The sequence below is a fragment of the Asparagus officinalis genome, chromosome 8, assembly GCF_001876935.1.
Source record: "Asparagus officinalis chromosome 8, Aspof.V1, whole genome shotgun sequence".
Classification (NCBI taxonomy): domain Eukaryota; kingdom Viridiplantae; phylum Streptophyta; class Magnoliopsida; order Asparagales; family Asparagaceae; genus Asparagus; species Asparagus officinalis.
In genome coordinates this window covers 119,571,686-119,598,550 of record NC_033801.1, presented here as the reverse complement: position 1 = coordinate 119,598,550, position 26,865 = coordinate 119,571,686, and the positions used below count along the sequence as shown (strand labels likewise).

Below are 26,865 nucleotides of genomic sequence, written 5' to 3'. Positions count from 1 at the left end.
AATCGATTTTGAGAGAATACAAGTCAAATTTTCTTTCTTTGTCTTTTTACTGCAAATTTCCTACCAACAGTACTCTTTTCAGTCACTTGAAGGTACAAGCCGTGGAGCGGCAGATGTCTTGGCATCTTACTGCTGACGCTGAGCGAGTCCAGTGCGGGTATGCCTCTCACCACAAGGCTCCTGGTTCTAGCGGGCATCACGATATACGGGGCCTTCGACCGGGGATCATGGGCCTTGACACTGCACCCCCAGGCGAGGTGTCAGCAGCTGCTCCTACCGTGAGTAATCGTCTAGCTCTTCTGGGGAGACGGTTACCTATACCAGAATACAGATGCTATGGTTGGGCTTCCTCACTAGCCAAGGGATGGTGGACACGCATGACCAGTTTCGTCTTGGCGCGCTGGGAGAGGGATTTGAAGAGCAGTGGATTGTATGCACCTATACGAGCCACCACCGACATGTATGACACTCTCTGGGATCTTACCTGTCATTATCACACCTCCTTGGTTCAGACTTCTCCTCAAGCGAAGAGGAAGAGGCATGTCAGCTTGAAGCAGTTTGCCTGCTATTTGTTCCAGAACTTGGAGGGTAACTCCGATGAGTCCATTCATGAGTTAGACATATTGACCCCTTCTGCGATTAATGAGTTGCTGGAGAAGGCTGAGGCTCAATCTTACACTATCGCCAGTGCTGAGGGAGCTTTTCCCGCGGGGACCAAGTTTCGCTCTTTTCTCTGCCGTGCACAGAAGTCCATTGGGCCCCGGACTTTATTAGCAGGCTACCTTGCCCTTTGGTTGAAGAAATGTGTTGTCCCGCACCAGCCTTCGGACGCTCTACCCATTGAGGTGCTCTTCCCTGCAGTTCAGCTATCTTACGGGAGAGAGCTTTCCCTGCTCCCAGCAATGGTTGCTAGCATCCATTGTGGGCTCAGGTGTTTAGTTAGCAGTTTCACACATATGGGTTCTGAACCATCAGCTGAGCTCGTTTGTCCGAAGGTTGAGCTCCCTTACGCATATCTGATGGCGTGGCTTGTTCTCCACCGTCCCGACTTGATGTCGGCGCCCAGCGTTGTTGACATCCTCGTTCCTTTCATGCAGCTGCTGGAGAAGAGCAGATGGCTCGGGAATAAGTTTAGCGATGTTCAACGAGAGCTTCGAGTCCGCAAGAGCTGGGAGTTCTTTAAGTGTTTCCCTCACTTTTCAGGTCGCTATGGCGACGTGCTGATTGATGAGGAGAAACCTAGAAGTGATCGGACCGTTCTCGACGCTGGTTGCTTCCGGTGGCTAGTGAACATCCGCATTGGGTATCTTGTCCTCCGGGTGAAGAACCAATGCCACATAGAGCCTTATCTTCCTTGCCGCTTTGCTCGCCAGTTCGGCTATGACCAACTGTATGTCGGGAATCCGAGCCGTAGCCTGCAGGTTGAGGGAGGATTGATTGACGGCGTACGAGTGCGGCTGTGGACGATGGTGGGCTGCACTGGAGCCCATTTTGCTCTCCCTTCGTATAGGCGTAAGCCGCTGACCACTTTCCTCAGCTGCAAGTGGTTTCTTTCCGCCTATGAATCCATCAGTGTTAGGAGCCTCTCAGAGTTACAGTCCGAGTACTCAGTCCGGGCTGCTATGATGGCTGGTCACAGGGCTGAGCTTGCTTAGAAGCGGAGAAAAGGGCATGCCAAATCTCTTCTCACAGATGATGAAGAGCTCCTCCCCACGGGTAACGACGACGATATCTCCGAGGAGGAATATGTGGATGCAGACACCGACCAAGAAGAACTCGATACTGGTTTGTCCTGTTTCTTCGATTTTCTTTCTCCATTCTTGTTGGTATAAACGGCAGCTCTTGTCCGTTTAATGATCATTGTCACTTTAGGTAGGACAGTTGACGATCACGAGCCGCCAGCTTCCACACACGCTGAAACGTGTGATAGGCATGTGCATGATCGACCCGTTGGTCCTAGGAGAGTTGGTGCCCCGAAGAGGAAGAAGACCGCACATAAGCCCTACGACGGTCAGCGTCCTTATGGAGTGGACTTAGGAAGCACCGTCGATGGAGGGGAAGGTAACATTTATTTTCATTGCTTTAAGGTGATTTACCTTTTGGGATTTGTGACCATGTTTTATGCTCCAGGGTTCTTCGAAGAGGGCGAACTCCCACCGGGTTCGGAATCTCCTAGTGTTGATAACATGGATTGCTTTATGCAGCAAATGTGCGACGCCCTTCATGACGGGTCTCTGGGCATCGACCTAAACATCGATCTTGAGCAGATGAATAATGTCGAGCCCACAGTCCCATATTCAGGTATATCTACATCCAATGTCACTTTCCTCAAGCATGGGGAAGGAAGATCTTCCGTTCTTGCCGCAAGTATTTTCTTGAGTTTTCCTTTTCAACATTCAGGTTACCCTGCAGATGTCGCGATGGAAAGGCCAAGCTTCTCGAAGCCCGATGCTGGCTTATTAGCTGACATACTGGCTGAGCAGACCTCTAGAGGAACCGAGAGACCATTCTTTGGGAATGATTCATCCACCGGTATATATCTGGTTCCCTTCATCTTGCCTGATCTTTTATCTGACTAATGAAGGATTACTATTACAGCGCCGACCATTGGGATCAGTCCGATATCAATTCCCGGCATACCCAGCTTGCCTCGGAGTGAAGGACTTGCAGGTACGCATACGACTCAGGGATATCGTACTTCTCTATGTTCATCTGACTGTTGACTAATATATGAGTGCAATCATAGGACCAGCCACCGGGGCTGATTCTCTTATGACTCCTGGCATTTCTCAGATGCCTACGGATGATGGATCTACAGGTATGCAGATAACCTTATTATCCCAATCCTCCTTATTTGTCTAAATTTTCATTTTGACTAATAAGAAGGTGCCACTATAGGACCAGCCGCTTGGGCCGATACTCTTATGACTCTTGGCATTCCGGCTGCATCTGAGGACGGTGGGATTGCAGGTATGCATACGATCTTCTTGTCCCGATTCTCCTTATTTGTCCAAATTTCCATTTGGCTAATGCAAGAGTGTAACTATAGGACCGGGCGTTGGGCCCGATACTACTACAGTTCCCGGGGTTGAAAATCTGCATAGAAGTGACGTCTCTCCGTCCTTGCCGAGTGATATAAGTAATCCGCCTGCAGGGGTTGATATACCCTCTTCTTCTGCTGCCTCGGAGCCTGTCAGACCTCAGCCTGAGGGGACGTCCGTTGGCGTTGGTATGCTCAGAACTTGCCTTTTGAATTTCCTTATCGTATTCGATAATCCGCTGAACTTTTATGTTGTTGCTTGTAGGATCTCGATCTTCCCTATACGAGCGTGTCCGCGCCCTTTTGGTCGATACTGATCCTGACAGAGAGGCTTTTCGTACGGACCTCAGCTTCTTCACTGCCTTTTATAACGGCCTGATCGAGAAACTTCTTCATAGAGGAGGCGGCTTCGATCAGTTTAGGCGTTCCTTTTCTCGCCACATGATGATGATGAGGGAAGAAGGATACCCGGAGTTGGTCGATTCCTTCACTGCTGATTTCGCCGCCCTGGAGTCAGAGATACGAGAGTTGAAGGAGTTGGAGGTTACCGGGGCTTCTTCTTTCGTGTCCTCTCAGTTGGAGCTTAGGATGGCACAGTGGCGTGACCTGAGATCTTCCATCGGATGCGAGCTTCAGTCACATGAGAGTTCCGTTGCGCAGCTAATGGCTAACGTGGCGAGGAAAAATCGCGAGGAAGCGACTAGGTTGAAGGAGGCCTTGAAGCGTGCCGAGGAATCCGCCGTTCTTATCGCAGATGACCTGATTGGACTAGAGCGTTCTCGTGAGGAGGCACTCGAGAAGCTGGGATCCGCCCAGGAGAGACTGATGAAGCTGAAGAGCGAAGCCGCGGAGATTCTAAGCCATTCTGAGGAATCTGCCCGAGTTGATCTGCAGGCGGGACTTGAGCGGAGTTATGCAGATAGACTTTTTAGCTTAAAGTCTCATATTCTTAGCCGTCAGCTGCCTTTGGGCTAACGAGCTTCTTGTTGTATGCTTTTGACTCGGTCTATTAATGGAAACTCCGCATTTACTTCTTTCTTGTGATTTTTTTTGTATTTCTTTCGAATGACAGATTTATGGGATTTTTGGCAAACCCCCAGCCATCAACGGGTTTGATATGTCTTTACCAATTACCGTTTGAAATCGGACTAGCATGTGAATTATTAAACCCGTCTCACATGTAACGTTGTGCTAAGAGAGTAAACTCTCTGAGGCTTTGTGCTATGATTTTGAATACATAGGCTTCGTCTTTCTCACGGGAATAGACAACCCGGCAACGCGTGTTAGGCGTTGACTTATCCCTACTTAGGCTTCGGGATAAAATTCCCCGTGCATCGAGTGCCCAGATTGGAAGTTGACAATCGTGTCTTTTCTAAAAGCAAAGACAGATTGAGAAACGGGAGAGGAAGAATTTTATATTCTATCTCCCGGTGCTGAAGAGGAAGAATTTTATATCCTATCTTCAACTGGAAAGGAAACGGGAGAGGAAGAATTTTATATTCTATCTCCCGGTGCTGAAGAGGAAGAATTTTATATTCTATCTTCAGCTGGAAAGGAAACTCGAGGTGGGATCTCCACCCCCAGAATCCTGCAGGATGAAACTAAGAGTGGGATCTCCACTCCGAGAATCGGAAAGACTCGAATAATCCTAACTGTCGGAAGGTTTGACTATTCGAGTTGAAAGTGGACCTCTCGTTCATTGGTGGAATCGAGAGGGGATTCTGGCTGTAGTCCTAAATGTAGGAAGGTTTGACCAAGCAGGAGTTTGAGACGACCTAACTGTCGGAAGGTTTGATCGCTCGATTTGAAGGTGGACCTCTCGTTCATTGGAGGAATCAAGAGGGGATTTTGGCTTTGGCCCTAACTTTTACAGGTTTGACCAGAAAACACAGAAAGTGGAATACGGGTAGCAAAGAAAATGCCAACTCGTATTATCACTCAAGAGGAGGCTTTAATGCTAGGACCTAGCACGTTAAGTCTGAGAAATGCCAACAATGGGCAAATGGAAACGTTGGTGGATCCACTGTCGTTTAATTTGATCAGCGGATGGTTTGGTGAGGAAAGATTAACCTATCAGAAGATTGGATCTCCTCTCACAAAAATAACTCCACGTTAAGTCTGAGAAATGCCAATGACGGGCAGATGGAAATGTTGGTGGACGGACCCACTGTCGTTTGATTTGATCAGCGGATGGTTTGGTGAGGAAAGATCAACCTATCAGAGGATTAGATCTCATCTCACAAAAATAACTCATAAGAGTTAGAGAATTTTTTGATGAAAATAAGAAGAGACATTCTAACCTTCAGAGCTCGAATGTAGATTTCTTATTCGTCAATTCCACAATGATTGGGTTATCCCTAAGAATACCCATGTGGTATTCTTCCGGGAACTTCCCGATGCATTGGTTATCCTGAAGATACTAAGGATAGTATCTTTTCAGGAACTTGCCGTTTATCGGCATCATAAGCCGGTCACCGTCTTTGGTGACAAGGCGATATGCGCCACTCGAGTAGACTGTCTCCACTATGAATGGTCCCTCCCATTTGGGTTCAAATTTACCCTTCTTCTTGGAGTTAAGGATCATAGGCCGTCTTACAGCTAGAACCAGATCTCCTTCCTTGAAGCTTCTCTGTCGAACCTTTTTGTCGAAGGCTCGAGAAATTCTAGCTTGGTAAAACTTAATTTGTTGTTGAGCTTCCAGGCGCTCTTCATCGAGCCTTTCGAGTTCTTCGAGGCGTTTCTGATGTTGTTCTTCGGTCGTCATCTGGGTCGCAAGGGCGATCCGAAGCGACGGGATTTAGATCTCCAATGGAAGAACAGCTTCACATCCGTATACCAGCGAATACGGGGTTGCTCCCGTTGGTGTGCGCACCGTGGTCCGATAGGCCCATAGAGCCGCGCCAAGCTTGTCATCCCAGTCTCGTTTATTAGTTTTCACGATTTTTGACAAGAGTTTGATGATAGTCTTGTTGAAGGCTTCAGCTAATCCATTCGCTGTAGGATTATAAGCCGTCGACGAGATATCCTGAATTTTAAACTTTTCGCAGAACCTTATGAAGGCGTTGCTGACAAACTGAGGACCGTTGTCATGTATGATTCGTCTTGGAACACCATACCTGTAGATGATATGGTGCTTGATGAATGCAATGACTTTGCTTGTTTTAACTTCTCTGAGTGGAACTGCTTCAGCCCATTTGGAGAAGTAATCGGTAATCGCCAGGATGAACCGGTCGCCTTTGACTGATGGGGGATTTATCGGGCTAACGATGTCCATTCCCCATGTCTCGAACGGCCATGACGTAACTGAAGGATGCAGATGCTCCGGAGGTTGGTGCATATAATTCCCGTGCATTTGACATGCATTACACTTTCGGGCATACGCAATCGCATTACTCATCATGGAAGGCCAAAAATACCCCATTCTTCTGATGCGATCGTAAAGCTTGGGACCAGGTTGGTGTGCGCCACACTCTCCTTCGTGCGCCTCCCTAAGGACTTCTTCAGCTTCTTTGGTTGATAGACAACGCAATAGCAACCCATCGTACCCCCTGCGGTATAGCGTTCGATTCTCAGTATTGTAGTAGAATCTTGGTGCTCTTCGCCGGATCGATTCTCTTTCCTTCACATCTTCTGGCAAGATTCCATGCAAGACGTAGTCGATGATGGGGAAACGCCAATCTCGTGGTTCGAACTCGATTTGAGTAGCGTGCACCTCTTGAGCCTCTTCTTCCTTGGCATCTTCATCGTAAAGCGGCACTAAGAGTTGGTGAGTTCTTACCGTAACAAACTGTTCCGTTTCAGGAGGTTGTGCCAGAGATACGGCCAATGCCGCTAACGCATCTGCGTAAGTGTTCTGTAGCCGTGGAATATGTTCGATAAAGAATCCTTCAAATGATTCCGCTATCTCCACTGCCATCTTATGGTATGGGATTAAATCTTGACTTCGGACTTCATATTCTCCTTGGACTTGCTTGACTATTAGCTGAGAATCGTCGAAAGCCTCGAGATACTCCACCCCCAGTTCCTTAGCGAAGTTGAGTCCTATAATCAATGCGTTATACTCTGCTACATTATTCGAACATGGCTCGGTTAGCGAGTAGGCTCGAGGCATCACATGTTTTCCCGGGGAAACTAAGACAACTCCCACTCCGGAAGAAATCTTAGAACTTCCAGGAGCACTTGCTACATTAGTTGCTCTGGAAGCGCCATCGAAGTACAAACGCCATACTTGCTGGTGCGAAGTTGCGTTGACTTCGTGGGCTTCATCGGGTAGATCGTCATATATCTCGGCGGTGTCCGTAATTGGATTAGCTGCCAGGAGATCACAGATGGCCTGCCCTTTTACTGACTTCTGTTGTTTGAAATGTAAGTCGTATTGGGACAAGAGTAAGGCCCATTTTGCTAATCGCCAGCTCATGGAAGCTGGTTGAGTCATGAATACTCGAACCGGATTAACTTTAGAGATGACGTAAATGGTCTGCCCGACCAGATAATGCCGCATCTTCTGAATAGCAAACACCAAGGCGAGGCATTCTCTCTCAATCATAGAATATCGAGATTCGGCGCCTACCATGGTTCGGCTCAAATAATATACCGCCTGCTCATGACCGTTATCGTCATCTTGTGCAAGTAATGCACTTAATGAGTGGCTCGTCGCCTTGACATAAATCAAGAACGGTTTGCCCGATTTCGGTGCAACGAGTACAGGAGGTTTCGAGAGATATTCTTTAATACTCTCGAATGCCTTTTGACAAGCGTCATCCCATACAAAAGACACGCCCTTCTTTGCGAGCTTGGAGAATGGTTGGCATTTTCCTGAGAGGTTCGAGATGAACCGACGAATATAAGCTAATCGCCCTTGCAATCCTCTGAGCTCCTTGAGGTTTCTCGGAGGCTGCAATTCATTAATCGCCTTTACCTTATCAGGATCGATGTGAATACCTTTGGTGGTGACGACGAATCCCAGGAATTTACCACTAGACATTCCGAGGAAAGACTTGGTGCGTTCTGAATGCGGTATGCTTTTCATCTTCTGGATGCATCTTTATTTGGTTATAACCAGAGAAACCATCCATGAAAGACATCCTCTCGAACCCGCACGTATTGTCGATGATAACATCCGTGATGGGAAGGGGAAAATCATCTTTTGGGCAAGCAGTGTTGAGGTCTCTAAAGTCAATACAGACCCTGATCTTCCCGTTTTTCTTAAGGACCGGGACAATATTGGCAAGCCACTCTGGATGTTGCTCTTCTCTAATGAAGCCCGAATCCACCAGCTTTTTGACCTCAGCTTCGATCGCCTCCATCATTTGCGGACGAAACCATCTTTATTGTTGTTTGACAGGTTTGACATCCGACTTAATATTGAGGCGATGCACTGCTACATTTGGATCGAGCCCTGGCATGTCTTCATAACTCCAGGCGAACACATCGATGTACTCCCTGATGAGAGAGATTAATTCTTCTTTCTCCTCGGGTAGGAGACTGTCGCTAATGAATATCGGTTTCGGATTTTCCTCAGTTCCCATATTCACCTGGACTACTTGATCTTCGGTAGGAGGTTCTCTTTGTTCGAACCTATCACCATACTGCATGTTTAGGTGATGAACCCACGGATCTTCCCATGTCGGCATCTGGTCGTCTTCCTCCATTGTGGTAGGATCGACCGTGACCATGTTCGACATCAACTTTTTGAACATCTCACCAATACTAGTATCGGAATCCCAAGCCGAAGGATCAGAAGAGTGTCCGTTTCTAGCTTTGTTAGCAATCTGATCGATGATTTGCCAGCAACATTCGTCGTCGGATGAGGAGACATAGCCAAGACCTCTTTTATGACGATAATAATCATCGGGTTTCCCCTTCGGTACATAGGCCATTCGAGGTGGAACTCGCGGACCTCGACCAAAGCAAAGACCCTCTCCGAGTGTGAAGTCATACCCATACCTTTCCATCATATCGCGCGCTTTTGCGTCATATCTGAATAGATGAGGAGCAGGTTTATCTTCATCGTCTTCTTCTTCTACGAAGTGATCAGGTGTCGGAGCTTCTTTTCCTCTGCCGTAGACGACTTCTTTTCCACCCCCTATTCCCGAGGGGATGACAAGTGTTGCTCCGCATGGATCTTGTACCTGCTTTTTCGTCATGCAAAACGATTGAAGAGGCATATATAAATCAGGGTTATCATAAAGCTTTTTAGTGACATCATCGAGACACATCGAGTACTCTAAATCATCGTTTATTGATAGTTCTTCGGCAAGTTGCCAATTACAACTATTCTCCGATGATTTATCATCGTCAAGATTGATTACAATGGGTACAATGTCATTAAGTACAATTATTCGAGTCTATGTACTTGAGGCATTGATGCAGAGTTGACGGAACTATAAGGTTACCGTGGATCCAAGGTCGACCCAACAGTAAGTTATAGGACGTTTCTGCGTCAATCACATAGCAAGTAACTTCTGATTTTAAATCCCTGATCTGGCATTTGATTCGGATCTTCCCCAAGGGTCTGGACCCGCTGGTGTTGAATCCGTAAATCGTAGTGCCGGTGGAGGCTAGTTTGCTAGTCGGGATTCCGAGATGATGCATCAGTCGGAATGGCATGATGCTAACAGCAGAACCCGGATCAACTTGGATCCGGTTGACCATGCTGGAGCCAATGTGCCCTGTGAAATACAAAGGCCGATCATGCTTTGAGTTTTTCGTCTGCATGTCTTCTTTGGTAAAAGAGATGCATGGAAAATGATGCGCCGCGAGATTGCAGTGCTGAGCTGACGGCTCTGGTCCTTCAGGAGATGGCTTGATTCGAGTCAAGAAAGCTTCAGAGTCGCTCAAGGCCTCTTGTAAGGCTTTCCTTGTGTCCTTGGAAAGACGCAACAGCTCATATAGGGTTATCCTAGCCGGGATATTGGCCAACTGCGCCATGATGTCAAAGTGGGGTGGAGAGCTCGCATTTCCCGGTTTGTCTCTTCCAATCGGGTGATTGAATCGAGACTGCCTCGGGTTTTGGGACTCCTTGTGTAGAGGCTCCTTTCCTTTCTCGTTCTGCTGGACTTTCTCCGTAGCTACAGGCGTTGGAGGAATTGCTGCTATTCCCAGTTCTGCCAATGTCTTGGAAGGAGGGGTTTTGGTACCTAATTGCTCGGAAGCATCCGGGTACTTGTAGTGATATTCATGCCCGCTTCGAGTCGCAAAGGTCTCCTGTTCATCTTCAGAAAGCGGGAAGGCAGGGATTTCCTCGTCGTCTTTTCCTGGAATAGCAGAAGCTCCATAACAAGACTTACATTTCCCTTTCGACTTTTTCTTAGAAGAGGTTCTAGTCCATTGCTCGTCTCCGATCAAATCTGGATGACCCCAAAGAATCTCACCATTCGGGGCTGTGTGTGGCACAAGTCCCTTCTGGCGCTGCTTGTGAGGATCATCGTTCACCGTCTTCACAGCTGCATTTATTACTGGTTCATGTTGGAACCAGTTTAAGGGAACAGAACCGAAGCTGATCGATACTGCATTTGCTCCCACTCTCTTCTCCTTCGGCTGCTTCATTGTGATGACCCCGACATCGATTAGAGCTTGGATCTTGTCCTTAAGAGCATAGCATACCTTGGTAGGATGGTGCACCGCTCTATGAAATGCGCAGTATTTTGGATCATTGACTCTCTTGGCATCTTCCTGATCCTGGATTGGAGGCAGTTTGATCTTGTTATTCTCAACGAGGTACTTGAAGATACCGAGAACTTCATCCTCTTTGAACGAATAGACTTTTGGGAACTTTAGCTCCGAAGCTTTTGGCCTCGGGGTCTGCTGTTGCCACCTTGGTTGTTGAGGCGCCTTTTGCTGCTGCTGTTGCGGCTGTGCTTGCACCTCGAACGTCTGATTCGCGTCCACGGCATTTGTATGTGCTTTTCCTCTTCCCTTAGGGGCAAAGTTTGGTTGTGGAGCGTTATTAGCTATTTGACCCCGTTCTGCCTTCTTCCTTTTGAGGAATCGTTCGGCTCGTTCTCCTCGCACCTTCAGATCCTTCCAGGTCTTTGACGGTGCCATTCCCATGGCTTCCAGGATCTCCAGATATTAGCTATTTGACCCCTTTCCGCCTTCTTCTTTTTGAGGAATCGTTCGGCTCGTTCTCCTCGCACCTTCAGATCCTTCCAGGTCTTTGGTGGCGCCATTCCCATAGCTTCGAGGATGTCCAATGACAGATTGTTATGACAGGTCTCGAGGATGAAATCTTCGCTGACCGGATCCCTACAATTCATTGCTTTACTTCGGAACCTCTTTACAAAGTTCTCGACTGTCTCACCATTCTTCTGTTTCTCCTCAAACAGAGTGCTGATTGAAACCTCAGTGTCGTCGTCAAAGAAGTTCGTCAGAAACATGTCCTCCATGTCGTCCCAACTGTTGATGCTCCCCGGCTTGAGGCGACGATACCAATCGAAGGCCGCTCCGCGAAGAGTGCCAACGAATGACCGCACCATCAAGGGTTCGTTGCCGGAGATTATTCCTAAGTGAGATTTAAAATATATCAAGTGTTGGGTGGGGGAACCCTTTCCATCAAACGGCGTATGTTGACGGGAGGGATGTTCATATTGGCATTATCCTCTTCCCGTTCATTCTCCTCTTGATTCGGATTATTACGACGACTGAGTTCTCCTTGATGAGTTGTCAGTGTTGCGATTTGCTGGTCATGCATCTCTCTCATTTGCTGCATGGCCATCTCCATCTCGAACTTGAAGGTTTCCTTCTGCCTAGCCAGGGCATCTTCAAGCATCTTGTTTACTTGTTCGGCGCTTATCATGAGTACCTCGCGGGGTTGTCCTTCGCTGGATACCGTGTTGTCCGATGCAATCGCAGAGCCGGCATCTGACCCTTCGTCTTCCGACGGTAATCTCGTCCGAACCCTACCATAGGTCCCTCGTGTAATGGTTCCGGACTGCAGATGGGTTAAATACCAGGGCACTAGCGGGATTGACTCAGGATTATCCCCCGTCGATGCTCCTTTGCTGGCCATGTTGATGGTGACCTTCGGGAATTCTCCGTCTTCGACTATCCTTCTTCTTCGTTGGAAACGCCTAGGCTTAGTCTCAGACGTTCCGGTGGAGATTCTCTTGAACACCGAAACTCTCCTTGGGGCTTCGGAGCAACAGCATTCTGATAGCACCGCCTTGATGATGTTGGCACACGGACAGTGAGGCTCCGTGTCTCGTGCGTTTCGCTTCCAAGACTTACTCGCACCCCCAGCTCTATAGTACAACTCATCAGTTTGATAACTGGAGCAACCTATAGAGTGTTGGCATGATTTTCCAAGTATAATATTATCATCATCAGATGAATATGACGCTTTATTAGCGTTCTCAAGAGTCGCTCGTTCCAGTCTACGTTTTTGTGAGCGAAAAAACTTAACGGGCTCTTGAACTTCGACACGCAACCCGATGCGGTCGGCAATAGGGGTTTTCCCTTTGAAGGAACCTTGGATGTTGAAGGATCCGTGTTCTTACCTGACTCCGCCGGAGGTGCGGGGGCAAGGGGAACGGGACTTGGATTTGGTGAAGGTTGGGCAGCAACATCTTCAGCTCTCGTCTTAGGAGTTGGTTTCGCCTTCAGCATCCACACCTGCTTGAGCTTTGGCGGGGTCTTGACCGCCTCTTCTTTCTGCATCTCCTCCGCTTTCTGTAGGAGAGCTCGGGCATGCGCAAGCAATGCGCGGCGCTTCTTGATTCGCTCTTCGAGGGTCGAGCGAGTCCTCGTGACACGAATCCAATCATTCGTTTCTGCTTTGAAGGAGGAGTTAGTCGCGTACCGTTGTTGCTCCAGGCGCTGTCTCGATTTGAGATCTTCGTTGTAACGGACCCCGTCCATAGGCTCCAAAGCCTTGGCCATCTGACGAGCAAGGTGTTGACGCCGTCTTTGGCGTGTTCTCTTTGATACCGCTGGAGCACCTTCATTAGCCATCTTCTTGGCGGAGGAGAAGCCCAGATCTGCGATCTTGACTACGTTGGGCGACGCGGAGACGCCACGTGGTGCGAGTGCAGCGATGGTAAGGGGCTCTTGGGTCTCTGAGCCGAGGGTCCCGCGAACGACTCTGGAGGAGGATACCTTCCTGCGCCTGCTTGGAGAGGCGGATCTGGAGGAGGAGGAAGAGAAGTACTCTTCGAACTTTTGTTGATCGAACTTGTATTCGATCTCTTCATTCACCCGGATCTTGAATGCCGGTTGCGTCACGACGGCGTCGGTAGCGATGCCGTTGGCTCCCACTGTGGTCGCCAGCTTGTTTTCGGAAAAAGTTGCCTTCATCATTGATTTCATTAAACTTCAATCATTACAAATGAAATTCAAATAACAAAGAAATAATAAAAAAAAATTACAACTTTTTGAAAATAAACACAAGATCCTGTTTTACGGTCTCTTGCTTGCGTGGGTCTTTGGCCTGTGACGGGGACGTTGATATCCGTGGACCACCGGGCAATCAGATCTGATCCGAAAGAATCGGACAGAGCTTCATCGATCCGCGTGAGATCTAGAAGCTTTAAGCGTATACCTCGGCTAAAGCGAGATATTAGCTCTTCTTAGTATTAACGCCAAGGGCTAATACTAAGGATCGGACGGGTGTTGAAGATCTGATGACGACCCTCTCCTCTGTTGAAGCGCTCGACCACTCTTCACTGCAGCAGGGCTTCGCCAAGGCTCTCCAAAAAATCCTCCCCAAAACAAAGGCCCAAGGGGGGGTATTTATAGGTGAATGAGGGCTCTAGGGGGCCTAGACACCCCCTGGTGTCTCGGCCATGGGTGTCTAGGCTTTTCCTAGACACCCCCCGGGGTGTTTCGACCTCCCGAGACTCCGTTTGAGGTGATTCGGTTGTTTTCCCTGTAAATTCTTCGTCCGAACTCGGATTTGAGTGATTCCGGGTGCGTTGGATGCTTGACGAAGAGTTCGATCCGCTCTGGTGGTTGGATTGTCTGTAGAGTGGTCGAGGCATGAAGGGCATTGTCCTTTTTGTGAACATCGTCGGGTTCCCGATTGGCCCGGGTCTTCTTTGTTCCGAAATCCTATCAGCTCACGTAGTTCGTCGATTCACTTCAATCGTTCATCGACGTCAATTGGACTCCTATGGATCGGATAGTGACGTTCATCGTCGCTCTTTAACAATGAACCGTTCGTGGAGACCTATAGGCAATTTTCGATGCCTACAATGATTACAAGAGTTGAGAATTTTAGTCCTAGTGTGTTGAGATGGCATTAGAACTAATCAAAATAATTCAATAATCAATCTAGTGTTTTTCCTAAGGGGGTGTTAGTCAATTGGAACATTTTCATGCAAAATGGGATAATTATTAAAGTGGAATAATATTTCGCTAGTGGGATATTTTAGTGGGATAACTAGGAACAATTTTGTGAAGCAGATATTTTGATAAAATAACGTGGGATAAATTTTTATAATCATGAAGTATATATTTATGCATTTTGAAGATATAAATATTATTTATGTATTTTAAACTTACTATTATTAATTGATAATTGCTTACAAGAATGTTCGTTACTATTAAATAACTTTTGGTTAGACTATAAGATATTGACAATTATTATTATGATGATGGTTTAATGATGGTGATAACCATAATAGGAAATAAGTAAAGAAAAAAATAAAAAATAACAAAATAAATACGAGTTCTAGTTTTTTACCACATAGTTCCAAACTAAAACTTGGAATAATTTGAGAGACTAGAACTCTCATTTTTGTATAGAAAAATAAAAAAAGTGGGATAATTTTGTACAATTATCCCAATTCTAGTTTTGTTAAAGTTCTGCTTGACTAACATTGTAAAATTTTATTCTAGTTTTAGTTCTATGTGACTAACACCTTAAAATTTTGTTCTAGGTTTAGTTCTATGTGACTAACACCTTAAAATTTTATCCCACAGATTATCCCAGTTCTAATTTTAAGTTCTAGGTGACTAACCCCCCCTAAGTTGATTGAATAGTTAAAAAAAATCTTTGTTATTCTGCAATTTCTGTTCATTGATTAACCCATACCAACTTGATAAATAATTTCTCATCATTCAAGAGCTATACCATAATCAAGGCATTTCTTTTCTTCATCCTATACTGTTAATATCTATCTATTTGTTATGAAGGGGATATTTACATAAAAAGGAAAAATGAACATAAAAAGGAAAAATGAGATGAAAGATAAAGGATAAATCAAGTATAAAATTCATATCCTAGTGCTTCCTATTTTAGAAGCTCTTTGAACCAACAGGAATTTGGTTTAAGCTATATTATTTCTACTAATGGTTAACATGCTCATTTCTCCGACATGAGGATTGACATCAATGAATCCAGCTGAAGCTTTTATTTGAAATCCACTTTGTTGGACAACGTATCAGAAAACTCGTAAATTTTTATGTGTGAGTTTTATATCATGTAGTCAGAGGTTTAATAGTAAATAAGAATCAAACAATACCTCTTACAAACATGAAATGCAAACCAATTTTACACGTGCGGGAACCAATGCATAAGAACAATTAAAATTTTCAACATCTTTTCACGTTCTCTTCATATATCATGTTTTAGAATACTGGTGGGCGAGAAATCTGATGGGTTGGCGTAGTGGTGTAAGGCCTTGTTGTCCTCCCTATTGGGGATGATCTATAGCGGGCTAGTCTCGTGTTTGAATTCCCCAGTAGATAATTAAAATACCTCGGAGCTAGTGCCGGCCACGAAGCACCAGCAAGGATTTGCCTTAGGGGCTGTTCGTTTGGCCAAAAAAACCTGGAAATCAAAAAATAGGAAACATATTTCCTATTATAATGGTTTTGAAGTTGTTTGGTTGGCTTAAAAAAGAAGGAAATTATAGAATAGGAGATGAGATGAGATGAGTTGTCACCTTATTATTGGATGATGTGAGTGATTTTTTAAAAAAACTTATTTTGAGGTTGTTTGGTTGGTTAAAAAAATAAGGAAATGAATTGGAGGTATATTATTGGATGATGTTTTGAGGTTGTTTGTGTTTGGTTTGTTTTTAAAAATAAGAAAATAGATTGTTTGTGTTTGGTTTGTTTTTAAAAATAAGAAAATAGATGAGATGAGATGAGTTGGAGGTATATTATTAGATGATGTGACACGTACTTAAGGAAATTGATTTCTTGTTTTTTTTGAGGAAATGGATGGAAATGAATGTTTAATGAGATGAAATGAGTTGTCACAATATTATTGGATGATGTGTGTGATTTTTAAAAATGAGATAAAATGAGATGTGATGAGTTGGATGATGTGACACATTTCTTGTGTTTGTTTTATTTTTAAAGGTAATAAAGGAGATGAAATGAGATGAGTTGGAGGATAAAAATAATATTTTATTAGATGTTGTGGGTGAGTTTTAGGGATGGAAATTGATAAAAATATTATTTTATTGATTTCCTTGTACCGATTTCCTTTTCTTGGTTTTTAGGAAACCAACCAAACAGCCCCTTAATCGAAAAGGTATGGGGATACCTCGTCGTCAGGATAAATAATAATAATAATAATAATAATAATAGTGGGCAAGAGCTCTGCTAGGGATTATGCTATTTAAGTATCTTATATGTTATGGGAGAAAACATAATAAATATTCTACTCCCAAAATAAATATTTCTAGTCCTTTTTAACAAGAAAGAAGCCGGGGCTTCTTACAAACAAATTTCATTTATAAATAAACAAAAAAATCGAAGAAATTTTCTAAATAAACTCATTCATATTTTTTTTCTAAAACTAGACCCCCTTGAGTTTTATTTAAAAAACAGATTCGTTTTATCTTAATCCGGTTCCTAAATAGTCGGGGTTACCAACCCTGACTATTTAGGAGGTTGTAAACACCTAATTATAACTCTAAACCCTAACATTTTATGTACTAAATAGTCGGGGTTGGCAACCCCGACTATTTAGAAATCGGAGTAAGACAAAATGAGTCGATTTTTGTAAAAAAAAACTCAAGGGGTTTATTTATTAAAAAAATTATGAATAGGTTTGTTTAGAAAATTTCTTAAAAAAACTAATAAAAACATGCCATGTTAAAAAGAAGAAATTTTCTGAACAAACCCATTAATAATTTTTTTTTTCTAAAAATAGACCCCCTTGAGTTTTTTTTACAAAAATCGACTCATTTTGTCTTAATCCGGTTTCTAAATAGTCGGGGTTGCCAACCTCGACTATTTAGTGCATAGAATGTTAGGGTTTAGGGTTATAATTGGGGTTTACAATCTCCTAAATAGTTAGGGTTGGCAACCCCGACTATTTAGGAACCGGATTAAGATAAAATAAGTCTATTTTTGTAAATAAAACTCAATGGAGTCTATTTTAAAATATATATATATAAATGAGCTTATTTAGAAAATTTCTACCATGTTAAAAAAGGCAAGCACGTGCAGAACACACGCACAAAAGCAAACGCTCCACGGTTAACAGTGGGTTTTTCCCCCATTTCGCCGTCTCAAAAAACTTAAACCCTAAAACTCTACCCTCCGCCGCCTCCCTTCAAATCTTCACCGTCCGTACTCCGCCGCGATGTCGGCAGCCTCCAGAGGGCTATTCTTTAGCCTCCGCCCCGCTTCAAGATTCGTGCTCCCCCAATTCCTCTATTCTAGAAGCTTCGGTGCTGCGGCGTTGGCCGACGATTTGGAGTCTAACGCCGTTAGGGTTATCGAGGCGAGGCCTAGGGAACTTACGCCGGAATCGAAGAGGACGGGTGCGATCGCCGTTAAGTGTGGGATGACGGCGTTATGGGATAAGTGGGGAGCTAGGATTCCGATCACGATCCTTTGGTTGGATGATAATGTTGTTACTCAGGTTAAGACGCCTGAGAAAGAAGGAATCACCGCGCTTCAGGTGAGAAGTTTCGTAAAAATGTGATCTTGGCGATGTTTGTTTAGGGTTCCATGTTTCCGACTGTGTCAAAATCTGTTATAGAATGTGAATTTTCGATTGAAAGTTTATTTCTTGGTTCATAAATGATGAATGTGAATTTCGAGTAGTAAGATTTATGATACAAGTATATTAATGTGACAATACTTGATAAATTTTTTAATTTATTTTCTAGAGTCATGTTGGTGGTAAAAATGATGGTAACTATATTAGAGGATAAACAGCAACTGTTAAATTCATTGTTCAGTGTTCACTATCGTAAATATTGAATTAAATTCATTTTGCAAAATTGAAACTAATTGATCAAGGTTGCGTCCTACAATGCTGAAAAGGCTATTTGGGGTGCACTAATTGAACTGTTTATGGTTTTTTGGCAACTAATTGGGGTGAATTAATTGAATTAGATCCTGGGGTTTGATTTTGAATTGGGTTCTTATGTACATGCTACGGTGCTAGTTAGATTGGGATGGGGCAAAAGAAGGAGAAGCACCTGACAAAGCCTGAGGTAGGGCATTTCAGAGCTCAAGGAGTACCTCTAAAGAGGAAGCTGAAGGAGTTCCCAGTAACCGAGGATGCACTTCTTCCCGTTGGAACGCCAATCACTGTCCGACATTTTGTTCCGGGCCAGTATGTAGATGTTATTGGCATTACGCGGGGTAAAGGTTTTCAGGTATTTAGATTGCATATTTTATGTTGTGTATTATGTGCCTGCTTTCTCTTTCGATTTTTGAAATGAACTTGATGGTTGTAAAACAAACTGATATTACATTCTTATTTGTGTATGCAAATGTTGGTAGGGTGTTTTGTTCGATGGGGATTTTTAGGAGGTTAGGTTAAATATCACCTTACTGCGTCAGGCAATTCAAAGATAAAGGATATCATTATTGAGAACTTAATATTATTGAATTACACTAGAATGTCAATTGTGGATCATATACAAAGCGATCTTGGTTACTTAGACGTGTATCTTTTAAACTTAACAGTGATGCTAGCAAACGGGTAGGTTTTTTATGCGAATTGCTTGAGAAATTGTAACATCTTGTCTATGTAGTACAAACACTTCACTCTTAGTAACCTGTTTGTCATTAAAAAGATCCAGAAGAATATTTAAGTCGGTAGATCTGAAGAATGAATTCTAATGCCATTTTGACCTTTAACATTTTTACCAATGAAAATATTTTTTCTTTGTTTCTATTTTTTAGGGTAAATTCAAGAACTAGCTTAATGTTTCATGGATTTTTATGAAACTATCATGATCTAGTTTTATTTTAGTTAAAAGAAGTGATAATTAATGGTAGAAGGACTAGAGGTTTGCCTAAGAGAATTTAGTTAGAAGCTGTTAAAAAAATTATATTGATATACTTTAAGAGATAGCCCTCATAGAAACTGAGTTGATGAGTAGAATTCATGGCAGCCGATCCCAAAATTTTGTGATTGTTACCATTGCTGGTGCTGACTTTGCAATTGACAGAGAACCAAACCCATAACAACATTAACGGCATAAAAAGACTAATTCTCCTTCCTGTACACACAATTTGACCATATTACTCGCATTTTCTAACTTGTCCAAAGTTGATTACATGCAAGTCATGTTATTAGTTAAGCTAATGGATGGTAGTTTAGGTCTTGTTAGCAAATTGAAAAATTTGTTTACGGCAACTTTCTGAAAGAAAACCCTAGAAAGTTAGTGGAACGTTTTAAATTTTTATTTGGAAAATTACTCTTAATTTTATAATGGAGTTGAAGATCTTTAGTTCTCACCCTGTGAATTAAAAGAGTCTTTCTGGCTCGTAGTTGAAAAACCACGATCTTCATCACTTTTTCTTCTAGGACCTGCTTAAAGCAGAACTGGTGAAGGTATCATTTTAACAATACTTTTATGAATGCAATCTTCAAATGGATTTATGAGGGCAAATGTGTCTTTTCCATATTCATCAAGTTGGTTGTATCAACAGTTTCTGTTATCTTTACAAATAGGCTCTCTTTTATGAAGAGCATGGGTAGGAATGGTAAGAGGACAATTGAAATTTGCAGGTTGCCGTTAATCAAGTACTAATAAAATAAGTACCCTTTATATGCGTTGGATTCCTGATAAGTTGCAGATTGTACTCTATAATACTTGTACAGAAAAGTATGTTCTTGCACACGCTGTTTATTGGTTTTGCATTCTCATGTTCTCTGCTTATTTCTCTATGATATATTATGTTTTTTTGTTAATAATGTCTTGTGCTGTTTCTGTTAGCTAACATCTGCCTAATTTAAGGGCTTATCAGCTCCTTGATCCATTAATATGGAAATGGCTATAATGTTATAAATATATTGTGACTAAGTTTTTCTTATTTCTACTATAAACAGGGTGGAATGAAGAGGTGGGGCTTTAAAGGAATGCCTGCAAGTCATGGTACTTCATTAACTCATAGAAATATTGGTTCTACTGGGCAGAGAGATGCTCCTGGAAAGGTATAGCCTTGAATATAAATAAATTCTTTCATGTGTGATCCAATGTCTTGTGTTGGTTCTTGAAGAATTTTCATGTCATTGATCATTGTATAAATCTAGCATTGTTGATTATGCAAGTAGAATTTGGATCTATAGAAGCTGAAAGTTCACTGTAAACTAGATTTTTAGGGTTAACTATTGCTATTTCATGTATTGGCTAGTTTAAGTTTTCCAATAACTTCTTTATAGAAATCCACATGCAGATTATTACAATGTTGCTGGATGTATGACTATAAGACTGTCTAAAAATGTCTCTGGGATTGGCATGACCCACAGTAGGAAGAGTATTGATGTTTAGACTGCAATATCTAGGATGTTTGCTCTTTCGATAAGCAAGTCTCTACTGTCCAAGTTATATTTAATTATTCCATCACTTCCCATTTCCTGAAATATAACAGGCTGGGTTAAGTAACTCTCTTTGTAACTCTCCAAGTTATACTCAAGTATCCCATCTTTCTTCATTTCCCGTAACAGAATAGCGCTCAAATAAGTGATCTGTACTGTGGTTGACAAAAGTGCTTATAGTAGCAGGTGCGCATGAGCATTAGTCATTTCTGCTATTGGTGAAGAGATTATACCCATTTTTCATTAGCGGTGTCAGAAAACATGCTTGTGAACTTATTCTCCTTGGTAACTTTGATACACTGAATTATGTATGTATACATCTGAAGAGAGATTAGCTGACCTAGTGCTTAGCAGCTTATGCTCTATAAGATAGTATAACTTTTTTTTTTTTTTTTGTGATGCTTAAATAGGTCTTCAAAGGGAAGAAAATGCCTGGGCACATGGGAGCTGCTCAACGGACAGTGAAGAATGTATTTGTCTACAAAATTGACCCTGCAAGAAATGTGATGTGGGTGAAAGGGCAGGTTAGTCTCTTATTTTTATAGTGGTTTGAGGCCATTGTTTTCAAAGCATTGGGGGGAAGGGTTAATGTCTGATAGACTCCCTATACTATCTCCCAATTGCGGATAGACCCCATGTAGTTCCATTGTTGCAGATAGATCCCTGCGTGATTTTTTTACTCTTTTACCCTAAGGGAAAGTTTTTTTTTTTAGCCAATATGCCTCCTGAGGGTAAACGAGTCAAAATAATTTCACTCCAGGGACTTATCAGCAATTGGCCGATAGTATGGGAGGTCTATCCACAACAATTCAACTGTGGGTGTCACCGCAATTAACAAAAAGATCAGATAAGTTAAGGAGTAAGATCGTTGTTTTCTCCCACTTTTCAGGTTCCTGGAGCTGAAGGCAACTTTGTTTTCATAAAAGATGCTGTATACAAAAACCCCATCAAGGATAAACCCTCAAATTTACCAGAGATTCCGTTTCCAACCTATTTTATTCCAGAGGGAGAGGAGGCATCTGAGCTTGAACCCCTGGTTGCTGATATGGGAGATGTGGATCCTTTCATGGTGGCAGATTAGCTGATGGCTTGAAGAGTTAGAAAGAGCATCTTATGTTTTCTCTCTTTTAAAATGGGTTGTAAGGGCAGTAATGTAATCCTTAGTTTTTCCCCTTTCTTTAACAGGGTATTGTTTCGATGAAATTTTGATGGTAATCCTTTTGAACGGCTTCATCATTTTGTATTGAATCTCCCATTCAGTGAAGCTAGGAATTGCTGTTTTGTTTTCATGTAAGCATGGAAATGAGTTCCAATAAGTTCTGTATGATGGAAGGAAGATTGCTTCGTTTATTGTAGAGTCTATTATTGACTAGTGAATTATTGTGCGCTTGATGCCCTTGCTTGGAGTAGTTCACATTCATAGATGAAGAGTTATATGCTTTTAAGAGGTCAGAGCTATCTTCAACTTTTATGGGTTTGCTTCTTATTCGAAGAAAATGTGCGTCTCTAAACCTTTGATGTTTTGGAAATTACTCTCTTAGACCTTGATATTTGTCAATTTATGCCTAAATAATATGTATATCTGTCAATGATATTAGTCAATCTCCTTCCCTCATTGTGAGTCATTGTGAGATAATGAGATTGGAATCTTTTTTTTTCCTTTTCTCTTTTTCTTTTTTTTCCTTTTTTTTATTTGACCAAAAGGCCAACTTGGTTCCTATACTGAGTCTTGATACTGGTTTCCTCGTTATATTATTTCTTTTTTTCCTCAACTTAATCTCTCTATCTCTTATTAGATGTAAATTTAGTCCTTTTTAAATTTTTGGTTAAAAAATCTATTAAATATTAATTGAAAGGACAATTCTACCCTTATCCAATCATTTCCCTGAAGAAAAGATTAGAAATCACATTTTGACTGTCATTCGTTCCAGATTGTTGATTTGGACTCGAACAATTATCCATGATCCAACATTCTTGAATTGGGACCTGGACTTAGATTTATGGTTGGAACCCCGAACTTGTGGATTGGATTTTTTCATTTTGTGAATAGAATTCTTGAACTTTTGCTTTGAATTCGTAGACTGAGAGCTGGATTCTCGGGCTAAATTTTAGATTTGTGGATTATTTGTATTAGGAGTTTCAAATTAAATTATTACGTTTAATAATAATCATTAACAAAAAAATTAATTTGAAAAACCACCACCATTTCGATTAACGTATGACAACAACAAAAACTAAATATATCTTGTAATTTATTTAAACAATTCAAACGAAATGTATGTAATATAGTATTAAATATTTGAAATATTCGTATATTTAAGAAATGTTAAATAATGAACATATCCAAGTTAATGTTAAATATTAAATATATTAGATGATTAAGTAGTATTAAATATATTTCATTTTAAATGAATTAGATAAATTTAAAGAATTTGACTAAAAATATTTTATTTTAAAATTAAATACATTCAATGTAAATATATAATAACTTGGAAGTATTTAATATTGTAAAATTAAATATATTTAATTTAAAATATATTAAATATTTAAATAAGTAAAGAGAATAGGTGAGAGGAAAACCACATAGTAACATCAGAATCTATTAATTTTAACTTGAACTTTCTGTTCATTAAAAACAATAGAGTTGGAATGAAATGTGGCTTTTGAAATCCTAGTCCTGAGAACAATCCTTGATAACCAATAACGCTTCTAATTCAAATCAAAATTTTAGTCCTAAACCAATAACATGTTAAATTCAAATTCAAATCCAAATCGTACTCCTAAACCAAAACACATTAAATTCAAATCTGAATCCTAGCCCTAAACCAATGACATCTTACGTTATACCCATAAAAAATACTAAATATTAATATCTATAGTGAAGTTACATAACCTGACTAATTCAAGGCTAAGATAATATCCACCTCGACTCGGCCCACTATTCAACAAATATCTCGTGTAACCGAGTCAAGAGGCGATACTATTCGGCCAACCCCTCAATTGATTCCACAAGCAACCCGGCTCGGCCTACTATTCAGCAAACATCTCGTGTAACCGAGTCAAAAGGCAGTACTTGTCATCCAACCCAACCAATCGCCAATATGCAGGCAAATAACCTTCACTCGACCCATTATATCAGTCACCAATATGCGTAGTCGGCCATCAGCTGGACGACTGAAGAGGTGGTAGTTTTCTCGAACCCTGCACCGATAGCCGTCTGCCTTTGCATTAACTGCCCTGACAAAGTCATTATTGCTCCAGTCCATAAAGTCTTTGTGCCTTATCAGGCTCTGTCAACACCAAGCAGCTGCTGTCGCTTGACACTAACCAACTGGATGGCCCATCTTCGCCAGCAGTCGACACCTGTCGGATGTCTACCGACTCAGCTACTTGGTTAGACTCGGCCCAAGTTATCTTTTTGCCCCTCATATCCACTATAAAAGGAACGTCACTGCATGAGGTAACTCTCTCTGACCTTTTTAACACAACTAAGAGCTAACCATATACTTCCCCACTTAAGATCATCTAGTGACTTGATCGTTGGAGGAACAACTGGAGAACCCAACTTCGCCCTCTTACGAGTTCTTTTTTGTACAGGGAATAACAACAAACCCCAAAACCATTCATTAGAAGGAGTTAAAGGACCCTAATTACTTCACAAAACTCTCAGATAACCCCATGTTTGATAACAGACATCAACACCTTAATTTTAAATTTAAATTTAAGTCCGAAACGAATGACACACTAAATTGAAATCCGATGAATAGTCCAAGTCCAAATCTGTTGGGGATTCGAAATAATCAAATCAAATCCGTACCCTTTCCGGATCTTGTGTTTGAGAGTTGAGCAAGAAAGAAATTCACCACAAATCAAAGATAAAAACTTGTAGGAAAGTAAACAAGAAAGAACACACCAGATTTAACAAGGTTCGGTAACGTGCCTACGTCATCGGGAGCCACACCACACAATTCTTTGATTACTTGAAGAAGATTACAATGCTTACAATTGGCCTCTCTCTCTCTCTAAGATTTCTAATCTCAAAGAGTCTTCAAAACCATCTTTTTTTTCGTGCTCTTTTTCTCTCTTAAACTCTAAGGTACCGTTTGGCAAAGAGTTAAGTGAGGGGTTAAGGAGACTTAACCCCTTCTTAACCTGCCAAACACAACAAATCTATATAAGGGTTAAAGTGAATTAACCCTCCATAATTTGCCAAACATAAAAAATATAGAAGAGTTAAGTTAACCTCTCTAGAGGGGTTAAAATGAGTTAACCCCTCAAAATGAGGGGTTTACTAATACTCTTATTTAGATGGAATAAGAGTTAACCCTTCTAATTATAAAGAAAATAGTCAAAATCATTGTTATTCCCAAACACTAAAACTGATCATAAGGGCTAAAAAAAACTTATTTAACGGGTTAATAATTTAGTCATTCGGATTATCAAATGGGCTAAGTACATTAATCATTCTCTTTAACCCCTCTTCATTAACCCTTTGCCAAACGGGGCCTAAAGGGACGTGTTTCTATTTATAACAAAACACAATCTCAAACAGATTAGGATTCTAAAATGAGTCTGCCACACCCTGGTGTGGCGCAGACCACATCCATGGCAGACATGGCAGATTCTGCCACACCCTGGTGTGGCACAGACCACACCCATGATAGACAGAGCAGATTCTGTCACACCCTGGTTTGACGCCGACCACACCCATGACCTATCTTGAATTTTCATGCGATTGTTGATTTTGATTCTAGGCTTGGGTCTCCCCTCTCAAGACCAACAAAATCAACAATCCTCAACCAATAACCCCTCAGGGTATTTTCACATGATAATTTTTCGGATTTTATACCTCTGAACTGGATGAGGAACTAAACTATCCGTGCTCTTAAATGGGGTCTCTATATGCGTGCCATATTAACGGACTGCTTGGTGTTTTCAAGGTAAAAACATTAATAATTTGCAAGATATCCATATAAATTAGCTGTACTCTTCGTCCTGGAGTGATGAATGTATATTAGGTCTTTGAAAATACGAAAGCATATTTACCATAGTTATTGTTTTTAATTCGAAATATTATTCTTGANAGTAAGAAGCATTCTCTATGGCAAATGTCCTGAATTGTTTTCAAGAAATAAGTTTATTGTTAAAATAGTTTTATATGCGTTTTGACAGTGAAAGCCTTTGAATGGAATTATATATTAGGAGAGAAGATAAAGGAAAAAAATAGTTCAAATGAAACCTGAAATCATGCTTACATGTTTAGTGGCATTGTGTGCATACATGATCATATAGCCATTGGTTTTCAATGGGTGCAAAAGGAGTTTCTAAATTAGAAACATCAGGATCTCTTATTGAGGGTAATGTGGTCATAAATGAAAATTTTAGTAAGAGACGAGTGCGAGATCGTTTGCTATATCCACTACCAAACAGTAACTTTGGGAGTTGGATTGCCGAAAATGCCCTTTTGGACTTGGCCTGGTTTGGTTTGGGAGAAGGGCAATTTAGTCCTCACACACCCCCAAAGTTACTGTTTGGGAGTGTGAATAGTTGGACCCGTGCGAGATCAACTGCATGTGTTGATATATTGAAAGTGAGTTTTAAAAATTTTGTCATCCCGGTGGTGTTAGTGGTTTTTAGATGTTTTAGAAATAAATTAAATTTTAATATAGCTTAGATATCATTTTAAATTTGAAAAATGAAGGTTAACTTCTCAATGATTTTTTTTAAAACAAATTAATCTTTTTTCAAAAAAAATGAAAAAAAAAAACAAATTTGGCCCCAAACTTTATTTTTAACCTAGCGTAAATATCATTTAAAGTTTAAGAAAAATTACGGCTAATTTCTCAAGGATTTTTCAAAATTTTCGAAAAATTTTTAAGAGAAAAATTAAGGCAAACTTCTCGAGGATTTTTCAAATTTTCAAAATAAAATAAATTTTTTTTTAAAAGCAATTTAGGGCCCAACCGGGTTCGAACCGGTGACCTATTGATCTGCAGTCAATTGCTCTACCACTGAGCTATGGACCCCTTTTTAGTGACTGTTCATGTAGAATTAATTTCAATGCTAATATTCTTTTTTGTGGAAA

General features: G+C 41.6%; 1 protein-coding gene and 1 non-coding gene across 2 annotated transcripts; one reads left to right on the top strand and one right to left on the bottom strand.

Annotated features, from left to right (window-relative positions):
• LOC109820196 (50S ribosomal protein L3-2, chloroplastic-like) lies at positions 17,484-22,176 on the top strand. Its single transcript, XM_020386300.1, has 5 exons — positions 17,484-17,900; positions 18,397-18,606; positions 20,292-20,396; positions 21,191-21,304; positions 21,670-22,176. Exons 1-5 carry the CDS (start codon positions 17,580-17,582, stop codon positions 21,859-21,861), a joined length of 942 nt encoding a protein of 313 aa, XP_020241889.1. The 5' UTR covers positions 17,484-17,579; the 3' UTR covers positions 21,862-22,176.
• TRNAC-GCA lies at positions 26,735-26,806 on the bottom strand. The gene has a single exon. It is a non-coding gene; the product is annotated as a tRNA-Cys (tRNA).